Genomic DNA, 27,877 nt, shown 5'->3' with positions numbered 1-27,877 from the left:
GGTATGAAGCGCTTTAATGTGAGCAGAAGAATTGAAGTCATCTTTGTTGGCCCAGAAGCCAATGAAGCAGAAAGCTTTGACGTGGTCTGTGGTTTCGGTGCGGGGGGTTGATCCTGACAGTCAAAACTCACCGTGCACTGTTTCAGGTTTGAAAAATAGTAGTCTTTATTTTCTAATGGTGGTATTTACATGTGGCATGGCCTGCTGTCTTGGTACATGTGATAAAGTACATTGTAAAAAGATATGAACACATCTTCAGGCAAAGCAACTATAACCAATAATAACCAAATGAACTGGGATATGGACGAGATAAATACTGTGTCTAATCAACGAGGCGAGTATGAGGCTTCAGCATTGCCCTTCAGCATCCAGTGAGTAAACGTGCACTCTTTTCCATAAACATGTGCCCTAATAAATCATTCAAATGAATTACAAATATGCTTAGCACTGCTAATGAAAAACAGACAATTATACAGAATTACATCAACTCCTGATTTAACACACAAAATAATACATAAAGAAAAAGAAGACTACATGAAGACACATTTACATGAAAGCAGTTGCAAATTAAATAGTAAAGACATTGATATCGTTCGTTGGAGATTAGCCAGAACATCAGTGGATAACTAACTTGTAATATTTTGATTTCTGGTTGTTTTTTGTCGCCATGTTGTTTGATAATAGGATCATTCTGGAAGGCAGTACCTCAGGGAATATATCAGATAAATACATTTTATGTAGAAACTCTTTAAAAAAGCAGAGCTAGAAACAACTGCAAGATGAGCAAAGGACGTCTTTGAATTTAAACTGACGTGGTCGTTGTGGGCTCTGCTGCACAAACTGTAAGTGCAGTCAGCACGGCCTGATTTACCTGTGAGATTACTGATGATACCTTTAGTTTCTGAAACAGTAAGCTCTTCATAAATAATAAAAAGAACCTTAAGATTCTGACAAATACTATTCTCTTTTACATCGATATACAAACAGCATAAGAAAAGATCATAAATATAGGCAAACTGGTGCCCCCGACATTCAATATACATCAATATAACTGTGTTTTAATAAATGCAATATGATTAAATTACATTGTCAGTTGATGTTGTGATAGAAAACATCAAAATTGCAATAAACTAGTGAGCCTCAAGTGGCTATATCATGCTCAAGTGGTCCTGTACGTGACTAATTGCTTGAACCGTCCTCTGGCACGACAGAACAGAGGAGCGAAAATAATGGATATGGAAGTGGAGTGGGAAATAATAAAGATATTAAATGGGCAATACTCTTCAAACTAAGTTCTGGACTCTGAAAGTCTTCAAATCCAACAATAAGAAAAATGAAGGGTTGAATTTTCCTTTAAGAGATGAGCATTTTACATTTTCTAGACTATTCTGTACATACATGAAATAAATTACCTACTGAATCTGTTTATATGCCTTTTTACGGCTAATCTCTAGTTAAAAAATTCATACTTACAAAAGGGGCCAGTAATAACTATTACACACATATAGTTACTGTTTTACCTGAAGTATTCATGTACAAATACTATTTGCTGTCATAATTACACAGTTCTATGCACAGATAGGAATAACATTTAATTTAGTATGTGGAGAAAATATTAACGTTAGACGCTTTGTGGTCTGAAACTATTCCTAGATCACTGCTTGGTCGTCCAATTGTATAAAAAGAACATAACAGCAGTTCAATTTCTACCATTTACTTTAAGATAATGATATGTCATTTCTAGCTCTTTGAATCAAATAAGGGCACAATATAAACAGCAAATGTCAGAGGCAAAAATTCAACTAATATATGAGGAGAATTAACAGTCGGCCTCAAAATTTTGGGGATGCAAGGTAACAAAAATGACAAAGTGGGGGGCTGGATGACCAGGAAGTAGAGTCGTATCCCTGATATCGCAATGTCCCCCAGAGATGAATGACGGCAGGCACTTGAATGTCATGTTTGTGCGAGGTGTGTGTGAGGGTAGTGGTGGATAGTCACATTAGACTGATAGTCCATAAAGAGTGTCCGTTGGAAAAATAATAGATGGAATAGAAAAAAATGGCGATTCCTCCTCAGGATTCCATCTCGTCTCCATCGAACGATGGCGGTGAGAAGCTGACCACCTCCTCATAGGTTAATTCTGAAAAATATAAAGTGAGATTTATCCAAACTACTGAGCATACATACTTAACACGTAACCTAAATATATATATTTTCCACCTCAAAGTTTGCAAACCATAGACTAGGAATCCACAATATATCCACAAAGTGCCAACTTACTCTTCCATTCCTCGATCTCCAGCTCGCGGCTTTCAAAGCTCTGGTCGTAAGGCTCCGCTTCCGGCTCGTCATCCGGATCGTGGTACTGAGCAAAGTACGGGTGAGCCAGAGCCTCGGACGCTGTGATCCTCTTGTCTGTGTCCAGAACCAGCATCTTCTCAAGCAAGTCCACCGCTACACCGCCGCCGCAAAGAGAAGAACAATAGTCAGAACGAGACGAGAGCAAACAACACAAACTTGTTTAACAGGAAAGCTAATAATGACAATCTGTTGTTGAATAACCTGAAGAATGTCAACCTAAACACGAGTCCCTAAGTCCTGGGGTTTTCACACTCAGAAGGTGATTTTGTTTACTGCACATTGATACTTGCGTCGTTAAAATTTTTTTTTTATATTATTATAATTTTTGCGTTGGTAGCACGTTAGAATCAAATTTTATTCTCCATCATTTCATCCGGTCTCTGCACATAGTAATTTACAGCCTGTTTATACAAATGACATCTAATTAGTATTGCTCTGTGATGTCTTTGCAGCTCGAGAGAACATAAAGACTAGAAGCATTATAAGTCGGGTCTGTCAGTCATCTGAATTTGGGTGATGCAGGAAGACATGTACCAAATCCGTCCAATCAATGACTTGCAAACAGTGTCATGTTTACTCCTCTTGTATAAAGTCAGTATGAACAGAACTCGACCTGATCTTTAAACTAACACTGTATAATTTTTCACCCTTGATTCAGATTAAATAAACCAATCCGAAGGTGTGAAAGCACCATAACTCATCAAGATATGTGTTTAAACTGTATCATTTCCTAACAACACACATAATGTTTAATACTGTTATAACATGGAACGGAGGATCGCCCTTAGAAAACACTGTCTTCATGCCACCACTAGAGGGAGTGAGTGAGCCAGTGGAATGTAAGTCACAGGCTGATGGAGAAAAGGGAACTCACCGAGAGGGTTGGCGCCAATAAACACATCAGCAAAGTTCCTCTTGGGCATGTGTGGGAGAGAATTAATGTAATTCCTCGCCTGTGGGAGATGAGACACAACGACTGTGAAAGATCTTAAAAGAATCAGATATTTTGAACAGCTACAGCTAAAATAGTTAATTATTTGTTAAGATTTCCAAAGCTGCACATCTTTTCATGCTTCCTTTACTTTAAATTAACACCCATTAACAAACACTGTGCCCTTATTTTCAAGAATCAATATGTGATACCAGTGCAAACAGCTTCAGCTCATCAACATGCACTATAGCTGCTCTGGCAAAGCACTCTGGGAAGCTCTGCTGTGAAAAGCACGGTGGGTCAAAGAGGAAACAGGGAATAAGTGGTGTGAGAGCAGAGGCTAATATGCAGAAAATAAGGACTTGTGGGAAATATTTAGATTCTAACGATATCTGCCTGTAAAGAGGAATATGGGTTTAGGCGCCGGGGAACGTGGGAAGGTGGGCGGGCGCTTGGCTCACCTCATGGCTGGGCATCCTGCTTATGAGGGAGGCTGGGGGTGTCCCCGTCAGGCGCATTATCTGCTGCAGCTGGTTTATATCTACAGCTTCTGAGTCAAGGGGCATCATAACATGAAGATCAGCATGTCACAGAGCAGGGGTGGTTAGGGCACTTGATATTCAGTGGGGGAGATATACAAAGGGTGAGGATGAAGAGGATGGAAGAGGGAGGAAGACAGTTTCTAAGCTTTGATACGCAGCAACACTTTATGGTTACCAAGTGCTGCACTAGAGGTCAAACAAAGATATTAGAAGACTGTAAGAAGTCATGGAACATGCTAGGGACAAGTGGGAATCAAAGCCTTATGTCTAAGAGCAAATGAAGCCGTGTAGAAAACACACATTGACAGAATGTAGCTTTGTGGTGCCAGCATCAGGACCATCAGTACAGAGACTCTCTCCCTTGCAAGGGCAACACAGAGGCAACACACACACAAAGGCAGGAGTGGGTGGGATGGTACTTTGACACTCACTGACTCCGAAGAGACTTTCATCAAGAGTTCTGGCCCTGGGCATCCAACGTGCATCATTATAAGCTTCAACTGATCAATGTCTACCACACACACATGAAGGAAAACAGGAGGGATGGATGGATGGAGGGTGTCGGATAAAGAGGGAGGAGTGAGAGGTACGACCAGCCAAAGCTGTCGTACCTCGCAGAATTTTCTGCCAACTGAAATTTCCAACAGTCCCCTGATATTTGCAGTCAACAAGTTAGACAAATGTGTGTGTAAGAAAACAGCAAAATAAACTGCTTTTTATAGAGTCAGTGAACTGCTCACAGACAGTCTGAGGTGATCTGGTCATAATGGTTCTGACTTCACTTGATGCCGTCCTTAAGCACAGCGCCAATTGGACAAGCTGTCCCCAATTATTTTATCCTGAACAACAGAGCAATCAGCACGCTCATGTTTATTCACTCTCTGGGGTCGGCCCGCCTCCCATTCTGACCAATTTCCAGCCGTCCTGAAACTAGTTGGGCCAAACACAACCATTTATCTTAACTGGAGCGAGTTTGAATCTGACAGAGGAACGGCCAATGGAAGTTCCACTGAAACATCACAAGCTGGTCAGACATACTTTTCCCACTTTTCAAAAGTGATCAGTGCGAATTCATGAAATTACGAACGTAATTTGTTAATCAAAGTAGACAATGTATTTGAACACTTTGTGTGAACTGATCATAGAGAACAGGCATCAAACACATTGCATATGCAGCAGCCGACCCCTGCTTTTCATCTTTAACAGGACCAAGACCACCACAGAGTGTGTGCCAACCTCTGTAGTGTGCAAGGATATGTGTGTGTGTGTGTGTGTGTGTGTGTGTGTGTGCGTGTGTGTGTGTGTTTATCAAGTATTTAAACACATGAATACTCTGCTAGTGCTTATGTGAAGCTCTGTGGGAGGGAAACAGGAAGGTGTGTTGTATAGTGGAGAAACTGTGGGCAGCACTGAGTCATTGTCCACAGGGTACTCCAACTTTTATCACTCATACACACATACACACACACACACACAAACACACACACGTTTCCTTGACTATTCTGGCTCACAATTTTCAATTATTAACAATGGTTTTCATTTGATTGTGTATGAAACGCTGCAGTAAAATAAAGCAACAGTTTGTGGGAAAGCCTGGCAGTGCAGCAGACAATAATCCTCATAGAGGTTTCTGTACATTGAAGTATATACAAAACAGCAGAATGCAATGCAATCCTCTGCAACCATCTACACAACACCTACATGTTGACTCCAAAGAGCCATTTAAGTATTGCAAGACAATGACAGCGATGGAAGGATACGGTCTGTACCAGGGAAGAGCGTCCGTCCAGTGAGTAGTTCAGCCATGATGCAGCCAACTGACCAGATATCCACTGTTAAATTACAAAGAAAAAACATGCAGCATGGTGACAAAGATCAAATTTACCTATTCTTCATATTCAGTATCAGTTATATTTAGCAAAAGTGTCTTTTTACCAAGATAAGGTTGCATATTGGACACATACAGTACATTCAGAAAGTGTTGAGACTCTTTTCCGAGATCTCATCTTCCGACATGGACTCATTGTACCTTTCATTTGCAAAGGGCTTTAGTGTCCAAGATAAAGGAAACCAAAACTTAAAATATTATAAAATATTATAAAATCAGGTACTATATAAACAAAGGTACTCAGCTAACTGTATTTTAGCATCTCTGCACACCTAAACAGACAGTTACTTATGCCATCCAGCAATGTAACTGTCTGTCTTTGGTCCATGCTGCATCGTAACATAGAAACCAATTAACCAGAAAATTGAAAGCTGCCCTAGTTTTGTCTATAGTCACCCTCATCATTTCTTGTCTTATAAATAATTAACAAGTGACGTCAGAGAGGAAAACAGTTAAATATACATATTATTATATATATATGTATATATCTATAGGTATATTACATTACTGATCCAGCACTTTTTGTCAAATCGCCCCACCCTGAACACACCAACGTCAGCGAGTTATTTCAACACAATACCAATTATCTGAAATCACACACAGCTTATTTAATGATGCATTTAGCAGCAGGCCAAATGTATAACGGCTGAACATCTGTACCTGTCATGTTGTAGTGCATCCAGTTGAGCATGATCTCCGGGGCCCGGTACCATCGCGTGGCTACGTAGCCTGTCATCTCATCGTCTGTGTGCCGTGCCAAACCGAAGTCCAGGATCTGACGGGTGGAGTTATGTTTGTGAGTAAGAGCAGCAGAGAAGAAGCAGAGGGAAACAACGTCAGGGAGAAAGCACACTCAAATGAAGACCTGCCCCTCAACAATGAGCTTAATCACATATAGTGAAGATTGTTGGAAGTCGATTGTTTCACACCTTGAGCTCACAGTCCTCATTCACAGCCAGATTACTGGGCTTCAGGTCCTGAGGAGAAGAAACACAGACGTCACTTTCAGGATGGAATCCTTGCGGTAAAAGGAAATGTAATTAATTCAAATTATGCAACAGGATCCTCATCACTTACTCTGTGGATGATATCTGCAGAATGGATGTACTGTGGGAGGAAAAAGGAAAATGGATTACTTAAATACGCTATTTGTATGAATGCTATTTGTTATTTCTTTTAATAACAATATTAGCTGTCTGTGTTTGTGTGTGTTCAACCGTGTGACGCAGATACAAGATCTACACTGTTAAAACTCACTGCACTCACAATTTTCTCTGAGATAAGGTCTTCGTCGTATATATGTCATTCCACCACATATGTGCTCATATGTCACATATATACACATGTATTCTTAAGGGCAGCAGATACAGTATAAATATGAATGATAAATATCAGAAACAGTTAAACACAGTTACAAAGATCATTATAATATATTCATATATCCATCAACTAATCATTTATATAGCACCTTTCAAACAAACCAAATGCAATTCAAAGTGCTTTACAGGTGACCAAACATAAGATTACATTTTTTTTTTATTTACAAGTATTGTGTCCTCTCATAAATGAATGACAGTACCTTGAGGCTCAGATACTTTGAAATTGGTCTGTTTACTTTGGGGTCAGATTTCAAAGTTCAGGAAACAGAAAAACGTAATATAGGTCAATTCTCATTCAAAGGACCATCAGATAGACGATGGCTACATCTATATTACTACCTATCTGTTTGAAAACAGCATTTTGGCTCCACACGTACAATGTGCATCCCCCTCTGGACATGTAGTAGTTGTATCACTGCAAAATGCTCAATTTAACTTCACATGAGCTGTTAGAGAACTGGGTCAGCAACCCTTGCCATTGATTATTCATGCAGCGTTCAACACTGGTAGCTGAGGGTAATGGACAGACCCAATCAGCAAGCTGCTGAGTGTCTACATCATTGTTTCAAAACTTCTCCATTTCTCCGTTTCCATCCAGACTAAAAGGCCGCCCTGGAGTTTATAAACTACTACAGGACCGGCAGCACTTTCAAGCTTCCCTGTTTCAGATACTCTAAAACTCCAGAATAGTGTGGACGCCAGGTGTATCTGTAACAGAGTTAATGCATTTTTAAACAAAAACCAAGTAGTGAGGTCTAAGAGATTATAATATGTCTCCACATATACTCAACTAAATACGAGAGAAAATGTATGTGTTACATTTTCAATATATAGACCAAAGAAAATTTGGTGTCTCACAAAATCTGTATATTAAGAGAGCGATGGAGCCATCTGAGGGTCCAGGACCGACCTGGACGATTGTGCGGCGCTGGTAACTTCACTGACCTTCAAGCCCCGGAGGATCTGATAGATGAGGAACTGGACGTGGTCGTCAGTCAGCTTCTGACACTTGACAATGTTGTTGAGGTCCGCCCCCATTAGGTGGGTCACCAAATACCTGCAAATCACACAGCGGTCAGACGTGGTCTCCAAATGTCCCTCTCACCGACTAGTGACTAGTGTAGTGTCGTTTTTTAAGTTTTTTGTAGTATTTGGTTATTTTGTTAATAAAATTACCTTTATTAGTTTCTAATATAATAATCAAATTAAACACCAATTCATTTTAATTTGTCTTAATTACTATTGAGTTAAATTATACCTGCTCTAAAAGAAAACTCAGTTGCACAGTTAGAAAGTAACAGAGAGGAAGAGATGCATAAAAGAAGGTTCGAATACAGAACTGTTTACTTATTGTTCCCTGAAAGTAACATCTTTATACAGACAACAGATCAGCTTCAGGCCACTTGTGGTCGCTTTGTAAATGTGAAGTGGATCTGCTCCATCTGACCTCATTCCACAAAAAAGACAAATGACTATCTTTATTGTTTAACTTCAGTTGTGTGTGTCTCTGTGTGTGTGTGTGTGTGTGTGTGTGTGTGTCTCCCCGTGTGTGTGTGTGTGTGGGGGTCATCTCGCATCACAACAAATGTGCAACAAGCTGATGACTCCATGAAGAGGATTCAAGGACGCTGATTGAGTATCATACACACACAGCCCCAGACACTGCCAGATGGCTGTTACCATGGAGACTGAGATGTTCACCCTACATTCACCTTGGTACAACCCGCCACATTCTGGACTCACATGATGCTATGGATTATAATGTGTTTGTCCCTCTAGATTCAGTCCCGTGTTAATCTGCTGTGAACGCTCTCATTGTGTTAGAAAGAGAGAAACTGAAGCAGCAGAGGCTGAGACAGAAGCGAGGCAGAGAAAGAGACGTGTGAAATGAAATTCGAGAAAGAAAAACCAAAAGACGAGGGTGAACAGGAAAGAGAAGGTGACTTACACATCACTGAACTCTTCTAAGCTTGTCGCTGGCGTGAAAACGTCTAATAGGCCGATCACCTGGAGGCAGAGAGAGAGGCAGAGAGGTCAGGAAGTATTCATTATTTTATGTGACAGACACCAAACAAACAACAATACAGTTTTTATTTAGTGTTCAATAACTTCCAAGTCAGTGCCACAATCGCAAAGTCAAATGTCGAGAAAGACGTCAAAATTGAAAGTCAACACTTGTGTGATAGGACTTGATGTCATCCTCTTCCACACTATCTCAAGTTTAAAATGATTCCGTGGAGCTCGCGCACCATTCCTGCCTCGTTGCACCGTGCAAGTTCAAGGACCTTAATATCTAATGACGTGCACTTGGTTATCCTTGTCCCCCTGTTTGGGTTACCAGGCGGCTGAATCACATAAATGGGGTCAATGACAACCACAGCAGATATGATTTCAGAGGAAGCAGCAGATACAAGTCATCTCGCTGACAGGAAGGGCACCAGCAATTGGGAATGAAGGAAAAGATAACATTGAGAGACCTGCAGAAAAACCTGTTGTGTTAGATCTCACTGGTTTCACAGGTTTGCTCCAACAAATTGTGAAAGTACCTGCAGAGGCTGAGAATATCCTCCTTTACCGCTGTAGAAGCAATTTGTAAGATTTGCGTATGCACGACTAGAAAACCAAATATGATGTGTGGAGGGTAGAATATGACAGGCTGCTTATCATTAACACTTTGATGATTATATATATATATATATATATATATACATAAAAGCCTGTTATATGCAATGACCCAGTTTAAATAAAGGAAGAGAAAGAGAAAGTGTGTGTGTGTGTGTGTGTGTGTGTGTGTGTGTGTGTGTGTGTGTGTGTGTGTGTGTGTGTTTGTGTGTGTGTGTGTGTGATCGCACGTGCACACATTCCTGCATATCCGTGTGCACACCATCAACTGAGCAGCCCTGAGTGCCGGCCCTGCCCCCACCCCCTGCAGTGAGAGGAAAAAACACAGGAGCACCCCGCCCCCACAAGGCCCAGGCCCACAGCTGATTGGTGGACTGCTGCAACAACAACGAGCCGATTGGTCCACTCAGGCTTTCCAAAAACCCAAACCCGGGGAGTCTCCTGGCAACAGTGTGAGCAAAACACAGTCTCTCTCCATGTGAAGCAGAGGTAGAGATTTAAACACTTTGATGATTTAAAAACAGAAAATGAAGGTTGATGCAATTTTTCTTGTTAAGATGAAACAGACGCTGACATTCGTGACCACAGATGAAAAAATAACCTTTATAAAAAAGTGTTTTTGCGGGACATTATAATGTCACACTAATAAAAAGAATGGTGGCTAGTTACAATATAGGTCATAAAGATACCCTCCTCCCTGTTAGTAGATGGGACTTGGACCAAACCAACTAAGTACAATTTAGAAATCAGACTACAAAAATAGTTTGTGTCATTTTAGTTTCTTATCTTATCATTTTAGTTGTTCAAGTGCCCATTTTCCCGGTAAGTTTTAAAGTTTTAAAAACAGTGTGAGAAAGTGGAGATGCGTTGTTCGTCTTTTTAGATTGTCTATGGTTGATCCTCGTGTCGTGAAGGTTTGTTACAAATTTGAAGAAATTCCCTTGAGGCATTCCGGGGACAAACAGATAAGGGGACAACCAAAAAACATAATGGCCTCTGGCCACGGGTGTTGCCTATCCTTAGATAGTGAAGATGTCAGAATACTTTCAGACCACACTGTTTAAAGCTGACATGACACCAGCATGTGTTGTGATGGCATTTAGAATCACTGATCAGCCGAAGCATGAATTCCAGTGGGTGTGTAATGAGCACCTCAAGGCAATTAGGCGGTATGAAAACAATGTTCACATGAAATTAAAAGAACTCTCTAGACTGCCCTCGTTTCACAATGGAATCTGACTGTTGCTCTCCAGCTGCTGCTGATGGGTTTTCCCCTTCGAGACGTTCCATGTTTCTAGGAGCTGCAGTTTCTTTTTCCCTCTGACTGCGTCATCGAAAAACTGCTCAGAGAAAAGAGCAGTCCACCCTGTCACTTATCACTAAGCTCTCACAATAAGCCATTTAAACCTATAGTATTACAACAGCTTACAGCAAACTCCTGAGCGCACCACACAAAACAAATCTCCACCCTGTTCCCTGTGCACCATCTAGTCTTACTCACTGATACAGAGCATTCACCGACCGACCTGTTCCCACACAGCATCAGAAACCCATCTCCTGCACTCCAGCTTGTGTCATTACATAACACACAAGGATGCTCTTCATCTGGGCACTAAGTGAGCAGGATGCAACAATAAAACACAGGAAATAGAAACTGTGTTTGAGTTCAGTATGTGGGCAAGTATTTGTATGTCCTTGGCAAGATACTGAACCCCTAAATGGCCCCTCATAGATGTTGAGTGTAATAATTGTCATGTAATGTAATGTAATGTAATGTAATGTAATGTATGTACAAGCACACATGGAAACTGAAAACCAAAACCAGAGCATTGATGTCTGGATCCAGGGCTGTGCCTAATGATGACATTCATTAGGGGACGATAGGATAGCATCTATTGTGTCACGCTACTCTCTAAACTTTGGATTTTTTTGCATCACAGATCACATAACAGCATTGTTTCTGTCATTTCGACAACGCATACGTCTTCTTCTTCTTCCACACGACACCGGCGCAGGAGGGAAATTTGCATCAAGGCAACACAAACAAACAGGGAAGTTACAAAAAGAAGACTGACTCTGACCTGCAAAGACAAAACCAGGAGTCATGTTCAGGTATATTCAAAATCGCAGCACCAGCAACAACATGAGATTCAAGACTCATCACCCTCACTACCTCGACTTGTGTTTACCTATATATTTTTCATACTCCTGTTTCTTGTAGTTGCTTGTTTTGAAACCACAGAAGGGGAAGAGACTGCGGGTGTTTGGTGAAGCGCTGCTCACCGGGTGGTGTCGTGCAACGTGCTTGAATAGCTGGCAGTGAAAACCTCTTCTAACAGGACATCACACCAACCACAGCACCTCTTTTAGCTCCAGGCTGTTGATCGTGTGTGTGTGTGTTTGTTTTTTTGTCTCACTTGAAATTAGCAGAAGACACAATGTCAGGCCTCTAAACAGGTTGTTAAAATCCAAAACAATGAATGTAAAAACTCTGCTTACAGTTCTCTACTTTGAACAAAAATGAAACCATATTTTCTCTTATATAAGACTCTATTTAATTTATAGTTTTAATTTTCTATTTAAGGTCAAGTGGCTTAGTCAAGAATAACCCTCAAAATGCCACATTTTGGGGAAAACAACAAGCAGAAACCTTTTGGTATCCAAGTCGGGAGTGTTGTGAATTAGGACCTACCGAAAAGTATTTAAGGCCCAACACATCATATTTGAACATATTTAAACCTTTTATAGCCCAAAATTCAGATTCATGAATTTCTGACTTTTTAAGACCCTGCAGAAACCCTGTTACTACAACAGAGATTAGTTTTGAATGGAGCAATACCAGTGTCATTACAGGCTTTTACAGCGCAATGCATAATGTAGCGAGCATGTCTGTATTGAGTCTTTCGGTTCCAGCTGCCTCAGTGTTTGTTCGTCCAGTTTAACCTGCTGGACTCTGAATGCTGGTGAAACATGTTCTGCTGCTTCAGAGGAAACAAGTTGATGATGACTTCCTAGAAATGAATAAATCAGTCAACAGCAAAGAATTACATGAGTCACAGATGATGAACTGAAAAATACAAAAATATGTTTTGACTTTTTGAGAAAATAATTTTCCAAGACGAAACGATTGACTGCCGTGACTCAGTCAGCTGAGCAGCGGTCGCAGCGAGCCGTCCACAGACCTCCAGCTGATCAGAGAGTTTGGAACGAAGCCAAACCGTTACACTGGCAGAAGATTATGTGAGAACATTTCTAATATACTTGTTATATATCTTGCTTCACCTATTTTATTCTGTATATTGCACGGTGTTGTCACTCATACAGCTTTTAAACAAAAATTAGCAAATGTATTTTTTTTTTTTTTTAAATGGGTAAAAAAGGTGATTGACTCCATTCACATCGCCAGTAGACGGGTTTCCGGCGAATGTGAACGAGTCTCCAGGATATCAGAGGTAATATAGGCTAAAAACATGTTGCAAATGATGCCACCTACAGTCCCATTTGAATGTCTGGGCTTACAGACACTTGGAAGACACCACAGGATCAGCTTTGTTTTTAACGTTTGAAGAAGTGGTCACTAGTTACTTCCAATGTATCGGGTTTGGCTTTAATGCTGTTTACCCCTGAAACTCCAAAAGTGTTTTGTGGACTCAAACACTTGTCATGTGTATTTGTTTGCATTTTTGTATTTCTCTAAGTAAAATAGAAACAATTGTGGAAAGGTTTAGCAATTTTACAATCCTTTTCAGAGTCTGCATCTACATCTTTACCGGATTCAGTTTCTAATAGCAGTTCCCTGTCAACTGTTATGTCTCATGAACGTCTACACACAAAGGCACATTCCTGAGGGCAGAGCTGTGAAAGCTGCAACAATCCGTAGAAGAGAAGTTGGGAGTGCAAAAGTTCTCGCTCTGCACAAGTTGATGTGCATGTCCTGTTCTGTACATAGAGGAGTCACACAGAGGTGCATGTGACTTACATTCTCGTGCTTCATGTGTTTGAGCAGCCGCAGCTCTCTGTAGGTTCTCTTTGCGTGGATGATGGACTGGAAGGGTCTCGACAACTTCTTCACGGCTATCTTCAGGCCTGTCTTCACATCATACGCTGAACTGTAAAACAAACATTTGAATGTGGTGAATTGAAAGAAGTAAACTCATTAAAATCGGGCTAATGACGACTGTCATGTCAAAACCTAAAAGGTGTCCCTTTATTTAACAGGTAATGACGTACTTCATTTGACTGTGTAGGAGGCCAGACGCCAGTAAACAAAACAAAAAAATACACAACACTGAGAGCCTGGACTCACTTTTCATTATAAAGCCACTCTGCAGTTTAAGGCTGTGTGAGGAACCGGACAGAATGTGTAACTGAATTGTGTACAACTCACTTTCACTGGTACAAGAATTAAAAAATACATCAGTGAGCATTAACTTGCATAAAGCAGTGTTCACACAGAGCTAGGCAATCTTTTTTAACCGATATTGTTTGTTCCTTGCTGTTTTAACTATAATTATAACAAAACCTCAACTGTTTAGCACACAATGCCCAAGTCCACTTGTCACTGCAGCGACTGAAAACCTGTCATTACAGCTCCAAGAATCTCTCATTCTCAATTCAGTCGAGAGATCCCCTGCTGACCGTGACACACATGTTTGTAGAGGAGTTCCAGCAAAACATGACAATTAGTGCTGGAAAACAGGCAACATAGCTGTTAATAGAGAGAGAACAAAACGGCATCTGGACCGAAAACAACCACAAAAGTGTCGGACTGTAAACAGTGCACAGCGAATGGAAGACGTCTTGGCCCGGCTATCAACTGTCTCCACCTGAGGCCCAAAAATATTGGAGACCGATTCCTCAATAGACTGTGGCTGGTTGGCTCTGAGATTTCATTATGATGTTGTAAAAGAATACAAAAGAGTCAAAAGAAGGTGCAACATAAAAGCAGAGAGTGAAATGCGCTAATGTTGAATTCCAGTAAAAATAAACCTGAAATAATCACTGGCAATTAAATACTGCAGACCACAGAAAGCAACATTTGGCAGAACATACAAAAAACTGGAATGGCACTTTATTTACTACATCTTGATTTCTAATTCGGGTTCTTCCCAGATTGCACACATTCATAAATATCAGTCCCTTAAACATGTCATCAAGATCCATAATTTTTTCCCAAGATATAAGATTGTAATGTCACAGAAAGTGAAAACAAAAGCTAATATTCCATAACCAATACCACATCCTTCCACAAAGAAACTAACAAACACATAGAGAAACATGAAACCTGTTGGTGCAGGCAACAATTAAAGAACGAGACAGAGACAAAAAGAGGTCATGAAGAGGAGAGAGACAGAGGCCAATGGGCCTAGCCTCCCCAAGATGTGTGACATCACTGCATTTCCGGTACTGTGAGGGAACACAACCCACTTACAACAAACCACATTCCTTCCAGGTCAATCACTTAAGCTGCATCACAAACGGACGATTGCAAAATCAGTCAAAACAAAGGAAAAAAAGATCTGTGCTCAGTTTTCTGCAGACGCTCGTTGTTTCCACCCACTGTGGTCTAACTCTGTGCAGGGTGTTAAATTTTGTTTTCATCAAACTGCTTTAGCTCGAGGCCAGGTCAACTCTGCTTGGTGGAGGAGATGAGAATCATTTCCTCTGAACAATTTCCACAAACTACTGTACTTTTCAAAGTGGAAGACTTGTTGAGCTCTTAAGATCTAACACATAATTCCTCTGATGGTAGCTTTAACAACGATACGGTGTAGGTGACAAAGTCGTGGTGGTGAGCTCCATGGATCCACAATAAGTGGTACAGGGAGGGAAAACCCGGACTCAGGTAACACAGAGGACACTAGAGCTAAATGACAAAACAAAGAAAAAACGTCCTCTTAAACTGCTGCTAGTCAGCAGGACAAACAAGACGGCTCTGAGCATACACCAGCCAAAACGTGTGTAATAAATGGAAGTGCAATAACATAAAAGTCATAAAATACATGGGCTGTAATAAGGAGCGACGTTCTGACGCCTGGGTGATGGGGAAATTGTGATCATGAGGAGCAGCTTGCAGGTAAATGTGGCCTGTAGATGAGATATCGGGATGAGTGGAGTTAGGGTTCTCCTTCTCACATTCTTTAGAAAATTGGTTCACAAAAGATTCAAGAGAGACAACACAAAGATTTTCGCATTTAATTTTCATCAGCTCCCAACAATTGAAAAAATACGAGAGTCACAAAAACTTTTTGAACTCTCTCGTGCAGCTCTAGTTCAAATGAAATAATGCATGAGGTGTTTTTCTCAAGACTGGCACTAACTCATCTTGACACACACACACACACACACACACACACACACACACACACACACACACACACACACACACACACACACACACACACACACACACACACACACACACACACACACACACACACACACACACACACACACACACACACACACACACACACACACACACACACACACACACACACACACACGTCATGTTCCAAATATTCTGTGACAACCACAAAACATGTTCACACACTGTTATAATCTTATTATTGTCCACCGAGGACCAATAAAGTCAATTCGAATTTGAATTACAAAAAGAAAAACCTGTGTGACATGTGAGGTCCTTTGATGTCAAAGGACATCATGTTGTTAGGTCCTTTGATGTCATAGGACATCATGTTGTTAGGTCCTTTGAGAGGCAGATATTTTAATGGAAAGGAGAGTTTTGATGGAAAGGACTCAGTTCACCTTTGGTGGTTGGAGAGGTACCCACAAGCAAGAAGTCTCTGGATTACAAATGGATTCTCAGCTACTCGTTACTGACCTGCAAACACTGGACATCATGTCAACGTGTAGAACTCAGGACTGCCTCACGATCCACAGCAGCTCTTCCTCCTATTCGGTCCTGGACTTTCTAGGGGAAGGCGGCTTCGGAACAATTGTCTCGTCCATCAACCTCAGGACCAGAGAGATGGTGGCTTTGAAAATCATGAAGGAAACCGGGTCCGCCCGGGACGCTCAGCATGAGGCAGGAGACTGAAATCTTTGTTTATATTCCTGTGCTCAGGTGTTGTCTGCTCCATCAGAGCATGTCGCTGCTCACCAACTGTTGATAGTGTTGTCTTATCACGTCTCCTATTCTCTCTTCAGGTAAACATGCTGAAAGTCATCAGTGTCCTGGATGCTGATCTCAACAACATGGTCAAGTTCCATGAAGTATTCCAGCACCTGGGCCAGACCTGTTTGGTGTTTGAGCGGCTGGACATAAGTCTCTTTGACCTGCTAAAGCAGCAAAAGTTGGAGCACCTTCCTCTTCATGAGATCCGCCCAGTTGCCAAGCAGGTATGTAGCAGTGATCAATGTATCATGTAACCAGCACTCTTCTGTTAGAGAGATCCCTGAAACCTTAACCTAACACCCAACAATAGCACATGGAAGAAATAATTCTAAATGTTGTGTATTCTTTGTGTCCCTGCAGCTCTTTGTGGCCTTAGATGCCCTGAAGGGTCTCGGGGTCCTGCACACGGACATAAAACCAGACAATGTTATGTTTGTGAACATGAAGGATCAGCCACTCAGGGTGAAGTTAATTGACTTTGGCTTAGCCATGATGGGGTCCAAAGTCCGGCGGGGGACGAAGATCCAGCCGTGTGGATACAGGTGAGTTCATCCTGCACAGTATCTGTTAAAAAATGTTATTTTCTCTGCCCTGAAATGTTCCAAAAGATTTTTCATCTGTGAATCATGTCTTTCCTTCTCAGGGCTCCAGAGATCTCTCTGGGTCTTCCATTCTCCGAGGCCGTCGATGTGTGGGGGGTCGGGTGTGTACTGGTGTTCCTGTACCTGGCTCGAAACCCGTTCAACTTTGAGTGCGAATATCAAATGGTATTTATCACATAACCAATTGGATTTTTTATTCATATTCATAGAGAATGGAAGTGGATGTGATTCTCATGATGTGTATTCTGTCTCCAGATAAAGGACATGGTGACAGTGCTGGGCCTGCCGCAGCACCACCTGCTCTATGCTGGCTGGTACAGCGAGCGGTTCTTCATCGAAGAGGAGGGTGAAGACAGTCCATCATGGAGACTGATGGTAGAGTAAACATGTTCTTGTATGTTTGAGAATTTTAATGGAGCATGTTTAAATCATACTTCCTTGTTCTCATCTTTATTTATTTTTGTTCCTTCAGACTGCAGACGAATACAATGCTGTTAATTGCGTAAAAACAAAGGAAAAGGAGAGCTTCATCCGGCAGCTGAACTCCCTCAACGGCCTGATTCATGTGAGTACTCACTCATGTGTTGAACAAGTAAAGACTGGATCTGCACCAGTTATTTATCTGTCAATCGGGAGCTGGATCATCTGACCTGAAACCTGTTTTCAAATCCAGATCCATCCAAAATTGGGGGATGCTGAGATGGAAGACCGCATGGCCTTTGTGTCTTTGCTGGAGGGGATGCTGCATCTCGACGGGAATGAGAGGCTCTCTCCTCGTCAAGCTCTGAAGCTGCCCTTCATCTCCATGAGCCACCTGAGGGAGGACTTCCACAGCAGAGACTAGTAAGTGCCCACATGTCCTTTCACACTGGAACTAAACACATCAGGTTTGATGGACCGATGGTTTGAATTAATTGACATTGACTGATTTACTAATTGATTGTCTCCCTTCATACAGTCGGACCACCTGCCAAGAAGCAATGAGGGTCTGCTCCACTGAGGACAGCGTCTACTGTTCAACCTCAGACAGCGGCTACTCTGGCTACATGGACCAAGACATCTCGGATTCTTTGGAGGCTCTAGACTCCCCAAGTGCCACCAGTGAATTGTCCTGCTGTTCTGACATGACAATAGTGTCCGTCACCACCTGCTCGCCCACCTTCAATGACACCAGTGAGGAACTCTCCAAAGGGTCTGACCTGCAGATCCACTCCAGCACTGCCTGGTTCTGGTTCCCCATCAGAGATTATGACACCAGTGAGGAAGTCTCCAAAGGGTCTGACCTGATGATCAACCCCAGAGATACCTCGGTCTGGTCGGCCATCAGAGATGATGACACCAGTGAGGAACTCTCCAAAGGGTCTGACCTCCAGATCCACTCCAGCACTGCCTGGTTCTGGTTCCCCATCAGAGATTATGACACCAGTGAGGAAGTCTCCAAAGTGTCTGACCTGATGATCAACCCCAGAGATACCTTGGTCTGGTTGACCATCGGAGATGATGACACCAGTGAGGAAGTCTCCAAGGGGTCTGATCTGAAGAGCAACCCCAGAGATACCTCGGTCTGGTCAGCCTTCAGAGAAGATGTTGACACCAGTGAGGAAGTCTTCAAAGGGTCAGACCTGCAGATCCACTCCAGTGCTTCCTGGGTCTGGTTCCCCATCAGAGATTATGACACCAGTGAGGAAGTCTCCAAAGTGTCTGACCTGATGATCAATCCCAGAGATACCTTGGTCTGGTTGACCATCGGAGATGATGACACCAGTGAGGAAGTCTCCAAGGGGACTGACCTGAAGAGCAACCCCAGAGATACCTCGGTCTGGTCGCGCATCAGAGATGAAGACACCAGTGAGGAAGTCTCCAAAGGGTCTGACCTGAAGAGCAACCCCAGAGATACCTCGGTTTGGTTGACCATCGGAGATGATGACACCAGTGAGGAAGTCTCCAAGGGGTCTGACCTGCAGATCCACTCCAGCGCTACAGCGGTCTGGTCGGCCGTCAGAGATGATGTCACCAATGAGGAAGTCTTCAAAGGGTCTGACCTGATGATCAACCCCAGCGATACCGCGGTCTGGTCGGCCATCAGAGATGATGTCACCACTAAGGAAGTCTCCAGAGGGTCTGACCTGCAGATCAACCCCAGAGATACCTCAGTCTGGTTGACCATCAGAGATGATGACACCAGAGAGGAAGTCTCCAAAGGGTCTGACCTGATGATCAACCCCAGAGATACCGTGGTCTGGTCGGCCATCAGAGATGAGGACACCAGTGAGGAACTCTCCAAAGGGTCTGACCTGCAGATCCACTCCAGCGCTACCGCGGTCTGGTCGGCCATCAGAGATGATGTCACCAATGAGGAAGTCTTCAAAGGGTCTGACCTGATGATCAACCCCAGAGATACCGCGGTCTGGTCGGCCATCAGAGATGATGACACCAGTGAGGAAGTCTCCAGAGGGTCTGACCTGCAGATCAACCCCAGAGATACCTCAGTCTGGTCGGCCATCAGAGATGATGTCACCAATGAGGAAGTCTTCAAAGGGTCTGACCTGATGATCAACCCCAGGGATACCTCAGTCTGGTTGACCATCAGAGATGATGACACCAGAGAGGAAGTCTCCAAAGGGTCTGACGAGGCCTCAGACGTCACCGCTGCAGCCAAAGCTTCCTCGGGTGGAAAGAAGAAGCTGCTGAAAAGAATTAGAAAGAGAATTCAAAAATTCTTCTCATGCTTCACATGCTGCTTCCGTCCGAAAGTGGAGGACTGAATAATTTATTTATTTATTAGGGCCCGAGCACCGAATGGTGGGAGGCCCTATTGAAATTGTAAGGATTATTCTTCTTATTGTTATTAAACTGAATTGGCTCTTTGAGGGATTTAATATGCTGAACTTCTTACCAAACTTTGCAGAAAAATTATAAAGTGGTCAAAATGTACATATTCTGGAAAATGGCTCAACAGCGCCCCCTAGGATACACATACACGCACACACGCACACGCACACACACACACACACACACACACACACAAGTTGATGTTTTATGTTTTTAAATGATGTACATGTTTGTTTTGTCCACCATCACAAGCATGTACTCGACAGAAATGTAACTAAAACATCTGCGCGCAAACTAAAATCATTAAAATGATTAATAGTGAGATAAACACTGACTACATGGTTAAGTGGACATCAATATTCTGAGTTTATATATCACATTATTTGAGTTATGGTGTTTACAAGAGTCGCACAGAATGTTCCATTTTATTCATGTTTACGTGTTAAAGAGCATCGTCCGGTTAGGAGTCATGACATCGTTATGTCCAGATACCTCCTTTTAGCCATGTTTTTGCCAATCCAAACACTTAATTATATCCATTTCCCATATTCTAGCATTATTATGATTAATCCCTCACCCCAGAAATGTGACCTATCCATGGTGACAGGTCATTCTGTGCACAGAGCACGAGTCATCAAGCAGTGAGGAACGGACCGTATATTGATGTAACATAATGTTGTGACATCTCCAACAGGAGGTTATAGTGTGACGTAAACATGTCTTCACAATTACACTAAAATCAAAACAATCTACATGTAACGCAGTGATTCTCAAACTGTGTGGCAAACAGGTAGAGTGCACGAACAGGAGGGGGAAATGTGTGGCGGAACTAATATTATAGCCAAACCAATGTTTTAACGTCCACATATCTTTAACGGCGGAGCAGTAAACAAATCGCTCTTTTACCTTAGCCAGCCGCTCTGCAGTCGCTCCCTGTACAGCGCACACTCTCAGGCCCCTGGGCTCCGCCCCCCGCCCCGCTCACTGGCTCAGAGACACACATTGTGAGATCAGAGCTCGTTCACGTGAAGCAGCCGGTCAGGGACAAACAAGACACAGTGTTCAAAAACCAAGTTGAAAAGAAAGTACGATGAAGCCTGTCTTGCTCTTGGGTTCACAGTCAATATGGTAGGACATGTGGAGAGACCGGTGTGAATTTTACATCTGAAAACTCTATTAGAACCAACAAATTAAGAAGACTCTTAGAAACATTACACCACAGTCACATACGTTATTTTTAGTTGAGCTTTATCATCTTTGTAACAAAGTGATTATATTTGAATAAATGTTTTCTCTATTATTGAAAAAGTACAGACTGATAGAGAAATGTAGTGATACATATCACCAAAAGTACTTCAATTAAGTTGAATTTAAGCAAAGTTATGGCACTATTCTTTGAAAAAAGCAACAAAGGTCACAAAAGGTTGTTTGAGAAATTATTTCAGAAATTCCTGAAAGTAATCTGGATTTAATGTTCATGTGTATGTTATGTAAATACACATGTTAAACTTGGCCCATCTTGTTGGGGCTGGGGAGAGGGTGGGGCATGAAAAATATTCTAGACCCAAAGTTGGGCATGACAGAAAAGATTGAGAACCACTGATGTAACGAAAGGCAATTATTGATATTATTCAACTTCATCAGATGCTGTTTATGTGGCAGTGTCTTATTCAGACCATTGTATTCATCGAGTTACTATTAGAATATTGGTGCCCATGCAAATCTAGTTAGTGATGTTCCCTGTTGTCATCTCACTTTCCTGCAGCTGAGGACACATCATCATGATGCGCTCGGTGACATTAAATCATCAGTAAACAGTACATTTTCTGTTATGGACTCCATGACCTCAGGCACAGTAATACCTCTGAGAGGATCATCTGTGCCACTCACACAATAATGTTTCAATGTGCATATGGCTGCCATAGTGATTTCATAACACTGTTCTGCTTATCATGATTATAAACTCAGTAAGATAACCTGGTTAACGTGTTTACATGGCAGAAGCAATAATCTCAGTACTTCCATCTTTCAGCTGTAATTAACTTATTACAGGGTCATATAAACACAGAAATGTTCTGATGTGCTGTGCTAACAGAGATGTTGATTAAGATAAACTCCTCCTCCCTCCTTCATCTCTCAGACCTTTCTGTCAAAAAGCAGGGTTCTATGAGAAGACTCACCACCAGCTGGGTCCTGTAAAAGCAGCTGAAAGGTCACCAAGTACCAAGATGACTGCGTGCCGGGACATTCTGAGGCTCACAGGCCTGATCCATCCCTTTAGACCAAAATGAATGGTTTTACTCTACAGTCAGATGTGGATATCACATGGACGTTCAGTCCTGCACCTCCCATGACTGAACGCTGCGGCTCAAGTCACGTCAAATTGCTGGTTTCAAACTTAAGCCTCTGGTTTGTTTGGAGAGCTGACATGTCAGTGCTCATTTCTCCGAGGTTAATACCGGGTGCGTCAGGCAGAGCCAGCCGCAATATTGCACCTTCACACCAGATAAGCCTCGTTACACAATCCATACCGAATCAGCAAAATATGCAAAGCTACATACGCTCTCTAAATGAATACATCGTGTTAAGAAGGCAACAGGACATGCAGGCATGAGTCCCAAAAAAAACAAGCTCCGAGCTGAGAACGACTGGTGAGGAAAGGCTTGTGCTGCTTCAAGCAATGTGCCGTGCTTGGAGCACGGCACATTTTGTCAACACGGTGCCTTCAGCTGCAGCCGAGCACAAAGAGCTGTTTGTGTTGCACATCTGCAGAAAACTATTGCTCAAACAAATCAATTACAGTTTCATATGCTATTGTGTTTTGAGCGTGAGGGAACACCCAGAGAGTAATTATACGAATGTCTCACAGAGAGAAAGCAGGGAATCATTATGAGTTTAGAGCTCTGATTGCCTGGAAATGCTTTTGATGGTTTCTGTGTTGCCAATAAATAAAATTATGCTGTTGTAGTGTCACGCAGGGATTGTTTTCACAGTAAATTTACTTTGTCATTCTATCTCATCTCAAATAAGAAGGTTTTTGAAAAGCTCAGTGATAATAATGTAAATTAAAAATTACTGGAATGTGTGTCCTGATTTCAACAAAGCCTTAAATATATAGATAACATTTCTAGCCATATTGGTTGGCTCTAAAATGTTCCTATATTAACTATTAATTTAACATACGTACATGTCCTGTGGGCCTGCACGTGTTCCAAGCTTGTGATTTCTTAGTTAAATCACCTAAACATAAAACACGAGGCACTCGGCAGCCGACAATCCATACAGTAATCCCCACCAGCAGCATTCCTTCAAACCGCCTTCTTTCCACACACTCACCCAGGATCTGGCATCTGGCATTTACAATAAGCAGAGCTAATCTCAGAAATAAGGAGGAAAGCTGTTGTGTATTTTGTCTAAGAGGTCTTGCATCTGAACGTGACATATACACAAACCCCTACATCCAACATGCTCACCATTCTTAAACACTGGCATGACTTCAAGCTGAGAAGCCAAACAGCATAGTGGCAACAACAATAAAGACTGGGCGGGCTGAGCGACTGCGAGCATGTGCCCTGCAGGCCGACATCTGTAACCTGCCGGAGAAGGTGCTGCACGCAAGGTTATTTATAACATACAGATTCTGCAACCCCTGAAGGGCATTTAATGGCTTCCTGCTGTTTGAATCACTTTGCTTGCAAGAATTCATTGTCACTGTAAAATTCAAAAAAGGTTTTTGATCACATCTCCAGTGAGATAAGTGGACAGCTCCTGGGTGGAGGACATCATGACTACAGAGGGACACACTGAAGGATTTCCTCACAGGAAAGCTGAAACAGAGACGCTCAGAATGATGTAACGGAGCTTTTCTGTGCAAACTCTGTGTATCAAGACCAGATACAGTCCTGATACAGCCAAAGATTATAGAGAGATAAATATTCTGTATTTATATAGCACTTTTCTAGTCTTTATGGCCACCCATAGTGCCTTAACAGCATAGTTCACCCATTCACCCAGTGCATCTATGTGCAGCGCTCTATCAGACACCACTCACACACTGCGTCACTGTATCTTGCCAAAGGGCACTTCAACAAGTGGAATGGGGGCTACTGGGATCAAAGCATCGACCCTATGGGTAGTGGACAACTCCTCAGTCATATAAAGATATTTGATATTTATCAGGATAAATGTCAAATTCATACTTATAAGTTCAAAAGACAGATTTTTGCTCCTAAGTGAAGGATTTGGTTTAAACTGACAATCACAACAAAGCATTTTTCAACATGTGAGGTGGATCAATTCTGTCTTGTACTTCCTTACTGTGCTTACACAATGCAAAAGTATTATATTGATATATTGGACTTTTGCTATATAACTATTCCTAATGTGTTTATTGCAAAAGTTATTTTGATTGTTTTATTGCCCAGTGCCTGTCAGATATAACGTTCATAAAGCCAGACGAATTACTGAACTGCTTAATAGCTGCTCTTTTTGCATGCGGCTTGAGAATGAAATGCATAGATATTATTTCTACAAAAGGATGCATATGAATAATCTTGGTATGAAAAACTTGTGAGATTTCTCCAGAGGTGTAAAAATCGGTATAGATGCTACTGGGTCTGACTAAATGAAGATTTAAAGAACACAAATTAAATAAAAGATTTGTGTCCACCTTAAAAAATATTACTGTGGTAAAAAATCTTTACTTCTTTTATTCTGTTTTAAACTGTGCTTTCTAATCTTAAATTGTTTTTTATTAAATGTTGTCGCTGCATATAAAAAATGCTTTGTATACAAACCTGCCTTGCCTTGATTGATTGATTGGTTGGTTTTTATCTATGTGTGAGGACTATTTATTATGTTCCCAGCCCGAAACAGGCATACAACACCATTATTTAGAACAAAAATAACACACATATAAAAATGAGTTGCAGCATCAATAACAATCCTAAACAAATAAACCACCTAGATGGTTTTCCATGATTTAGTAACAAAGGTAGGCAACCATGTCAATATGTCATCATCTATGCACCAGTGTATTATTTTCTATTTAAGTACTTTATATTTACATCGGGAGTGAGTCCTCTCTGCGGAGGCCGACATGTTTCTATAGTAGACCAAAATGGACAAACTAAACACATTTTGAGTTTGTATGAAAACTGAAGGCTGTCTAATGTCTATCATGTTTGGAAGGGGAGGGTGAGGTGGTATTCAGCTGCAACATGCAACTTCACAATTAAATTCTACAGACTGAACCTTTAATTCATTACATGTCATTTTTTCACACAACTACAGAGGAAGAAGTAGAAGAAAACACACACACACAAACACTTGCACACACAGCAGCTGGAGGGTTGGAAGTGGGGTCCATAAGAAGAGTGGAGTTATAACTGTGGCACCATGTCATCCATGACTGTGTCATGACTAAAACGGCGTCACAGCTGAGGCCACTACCTAACCTCGGGACTGTGAGTCATGGGCGCAACGCAACCGGAGACAGAAAGAGGGTGACATCATTCTAGAGTCATCACCCACCGTGGCAGGACTGGGTCTCCTGAATAGAAAAAAAAAGCTCTTAGTGTGCACGAGAGAGGGAGGGAGGGGGGGGAGTGCTTTCTGAAAAACCACGTGACCTTCTGGTACTCTGCAGGCTGCACCCAACTAGAAAATGCATAATGCATGCGATGTGTGCGGGGTGTGCGTAAAACAGAAGGGCCAGGGTTGTTGTGCGTGGAGCGGGCAGGGCCCACAATGCTGCGGGGCTCAGTGTTGTTTTCCTGTATCGGGAGCACAGATCGTATCTCAGGACGGGGAGGCACCATGATGCGGACATGCCACCCAGCAGCTAGATGCTCTCGCACGGCTCTGATTTAAAGCAGTGGGGTGCAACACATGTGGGTGTTCGGTTAAACTTCTGGAGCTGCAAACCACAGCGGTGCGTGCAGGTGTGTAGTGTGCACTCAAACAATAGGAATTGTGTACGCCAAACGATCAATCCCCCGAAGCGCTAGCGAGGTGGCCATGATTCCTGAACAGCGTGAGGATGTACACAATAAAGGTAATGTTATTACCCCCCCCGGCACCAGGCGACCAGCAGTCCGGGCAGGAGGCAGCTGTGACGGGCCTCTGTGGGTGGTGGGAACCCGCTCCACTCCTCTTGTGCAATGGAGCTCTCTCTCTCTCCCCTTGTGTTTATGTGTGTGCAAAAACAACTGCTCACCAAACGGATCCGTACGCGCCGGAGCCCACCGGGGACAGGTTCTGGTACCGCACCGGGACGTCCCACACGGTTTTGTTGAGCTCCTGGAGGTAGAAGGCGGGTCGGTCCTTCTGCGACATTCCTGTGGATAAGACGGAGCCCCGCAGCTCACGATACACACCAGCGGAAACTTCTGCCCTCTCTCCTCCTCTTCTCCCCGTCCTCCTCTCGTGCTGTTGTGCTCCTCTCTTCCTCCGCAACTTAAAAACACGGTGCCCCCCCCCCCCCCTTCAAAAAAAACTTCCTCCGCCTGCAGTCGTGCAAACTCCGGGTGCAAGAGACACCGTTCCGCTGCTCTCGGTGCACGTCGCTCCGGGGGACAACTTCCTCTGCTCTGGGTCCAGGAAGCTCAGAGAGTCCGTGGGAGACGAGCACTCGCTGGATTTTTCTCTCTTCTCTGTTCTGTTCTCTTTCTGCTGCTCTGGGCGTGCGTAAACGTGAGCGTGCACGCCAATGCGCGCTACTGTAGGCGGGGGTGGGGGGGGGGGGGTGTAATTGTTGTTATCTCGCGAGAGGTGAGTCTGTGTTGGGAAAACAGGGGATGTCCCACCCGGTCCCACCCCGTTCCTAAAGTGGGAATCACCCTTTGTCAATGACTGGGTATGTCTTACCTTCACATCAGCGCGCACACACACACACGCATAAACACCAGTGAATCCACTATTACTACACAATAATAAACACACACAATAATACTTGGACTAAACTAGTATACAACACATAACGGTTCACACTGATAAACGTGAAACACTTTTTCCATGTCAAGTCTAACAATATCACATTTGACACGGCCCTTACCTGCTGTATGATATCACATCACAACATTTCACACTACCATATAAAGTATCTATGTATACTACCATATCCCGATTCAGTGCTACTGTCACCATCATCATCATCACACTTGTTTAAGGCCATCACCAGGGGATGCGGTACTCCCTGCATTTTTGTGCACTGCTGTAATTTTCTATTTATTCTATTTTTATTCTATTCTATTCCCTTCTTTACCGGGTTGGACTGGGGATGCTGTATTACCCGGATTGGGTATCAATAAAGGATCTTATCTTCCCTACATGTGGCTACTGTCATGTATTGTTCAATTGTACGAGGAAATCCTTTGTGTGTAATCAAGGTCCTTATGAAACCACATTTAAAGCGACTAGAGACACATTTTTATTTGGCTCAGCACCATATGGCACACATTCATAAATATTAGTTCACTAATTATGCCAGATTTTTTACCCATCAAGAATCCATGAACTATTCTCTGAAAACTAAACTGGAAAAACACAAAAAATGTTATGTGGAGCAAAAAATCCTGCA

The 27,877-nt window shown here is 42.5% G+C and overlaps 1 protein-coding gene across 3 annotated transcripts; it reads right to left on the bottom strand.

The window, feature by feature from the left end:
* Positions 1–140: 140 nt before the first annotated feature.
* mapk14b (mitogen-activated protein kinase 14b) lies at positions 141–26,988 on the bottom strand. Of its 3 annotated transcripts, none has more exons than XM_062398286.1 (12): positions 26,516–26,988; positions 13,706–13,835; positions 9,053–9,111; positions 8,050–8,161; positions 6,803–6,832; positions 6,655–6,702; positions 6,386–6,500; positions 5,598–5,669; positions 4,269–4,348; positions 3,239–3,317; positions 2,284–2,457; positions 141–2,143 (listed from the first exon to the last, which is right to left on the bottom strand). In XM_062398286.1, exons 1-12 carry the CDS (start codon positions 26,632–26,634, stop codon positions 2,076–2,078), a joined length of 1,086 nt encoding a protein of 361 aa, XP_062254270.1. In that variant the 5' UTR covers positions 26,635–26,988; the 3' UTR covers positions 141–2,075. The 3 variants fall into 3 exon arrangements, with proteins under 3 accessions (XP_062254270.1, XP_062254268.1, XP_062254269.1); XM_062398284.1 differs by lacking the exon at positions 4,269–4,348 and adding an exon at positions 3,757–3,836 and having other exon boundaries at positions 26,516–26,987; XM_062398285.1 differs by lacking the exons at positions 4,269–4,348; positions 26,516–26,988 and adding exons at positions 3,757–3,836; positions 16,571–18,389.
* Between the last annotated feature and the right edge of the window lie 889 nt (positions 26,989–27,877).

The sequence above is a fragment of the Platichthys flesus genome, chromosome 2 (genome assembly GCF_949316205.1).
Source record: "Platichthys flesus chromosome 2, fPlaFle2.1, whole genome shotgun sequence".
Lineage (NCBI taxonomy): Eukaryota > Metazoa > Chordata > Actinopteri > Pleuronectiformes > Pleuronectidae > Platichthys > Platichthys flesus.
This window is presented reverse-complemented; position numbering and strand designations above follow the sequence as displayed.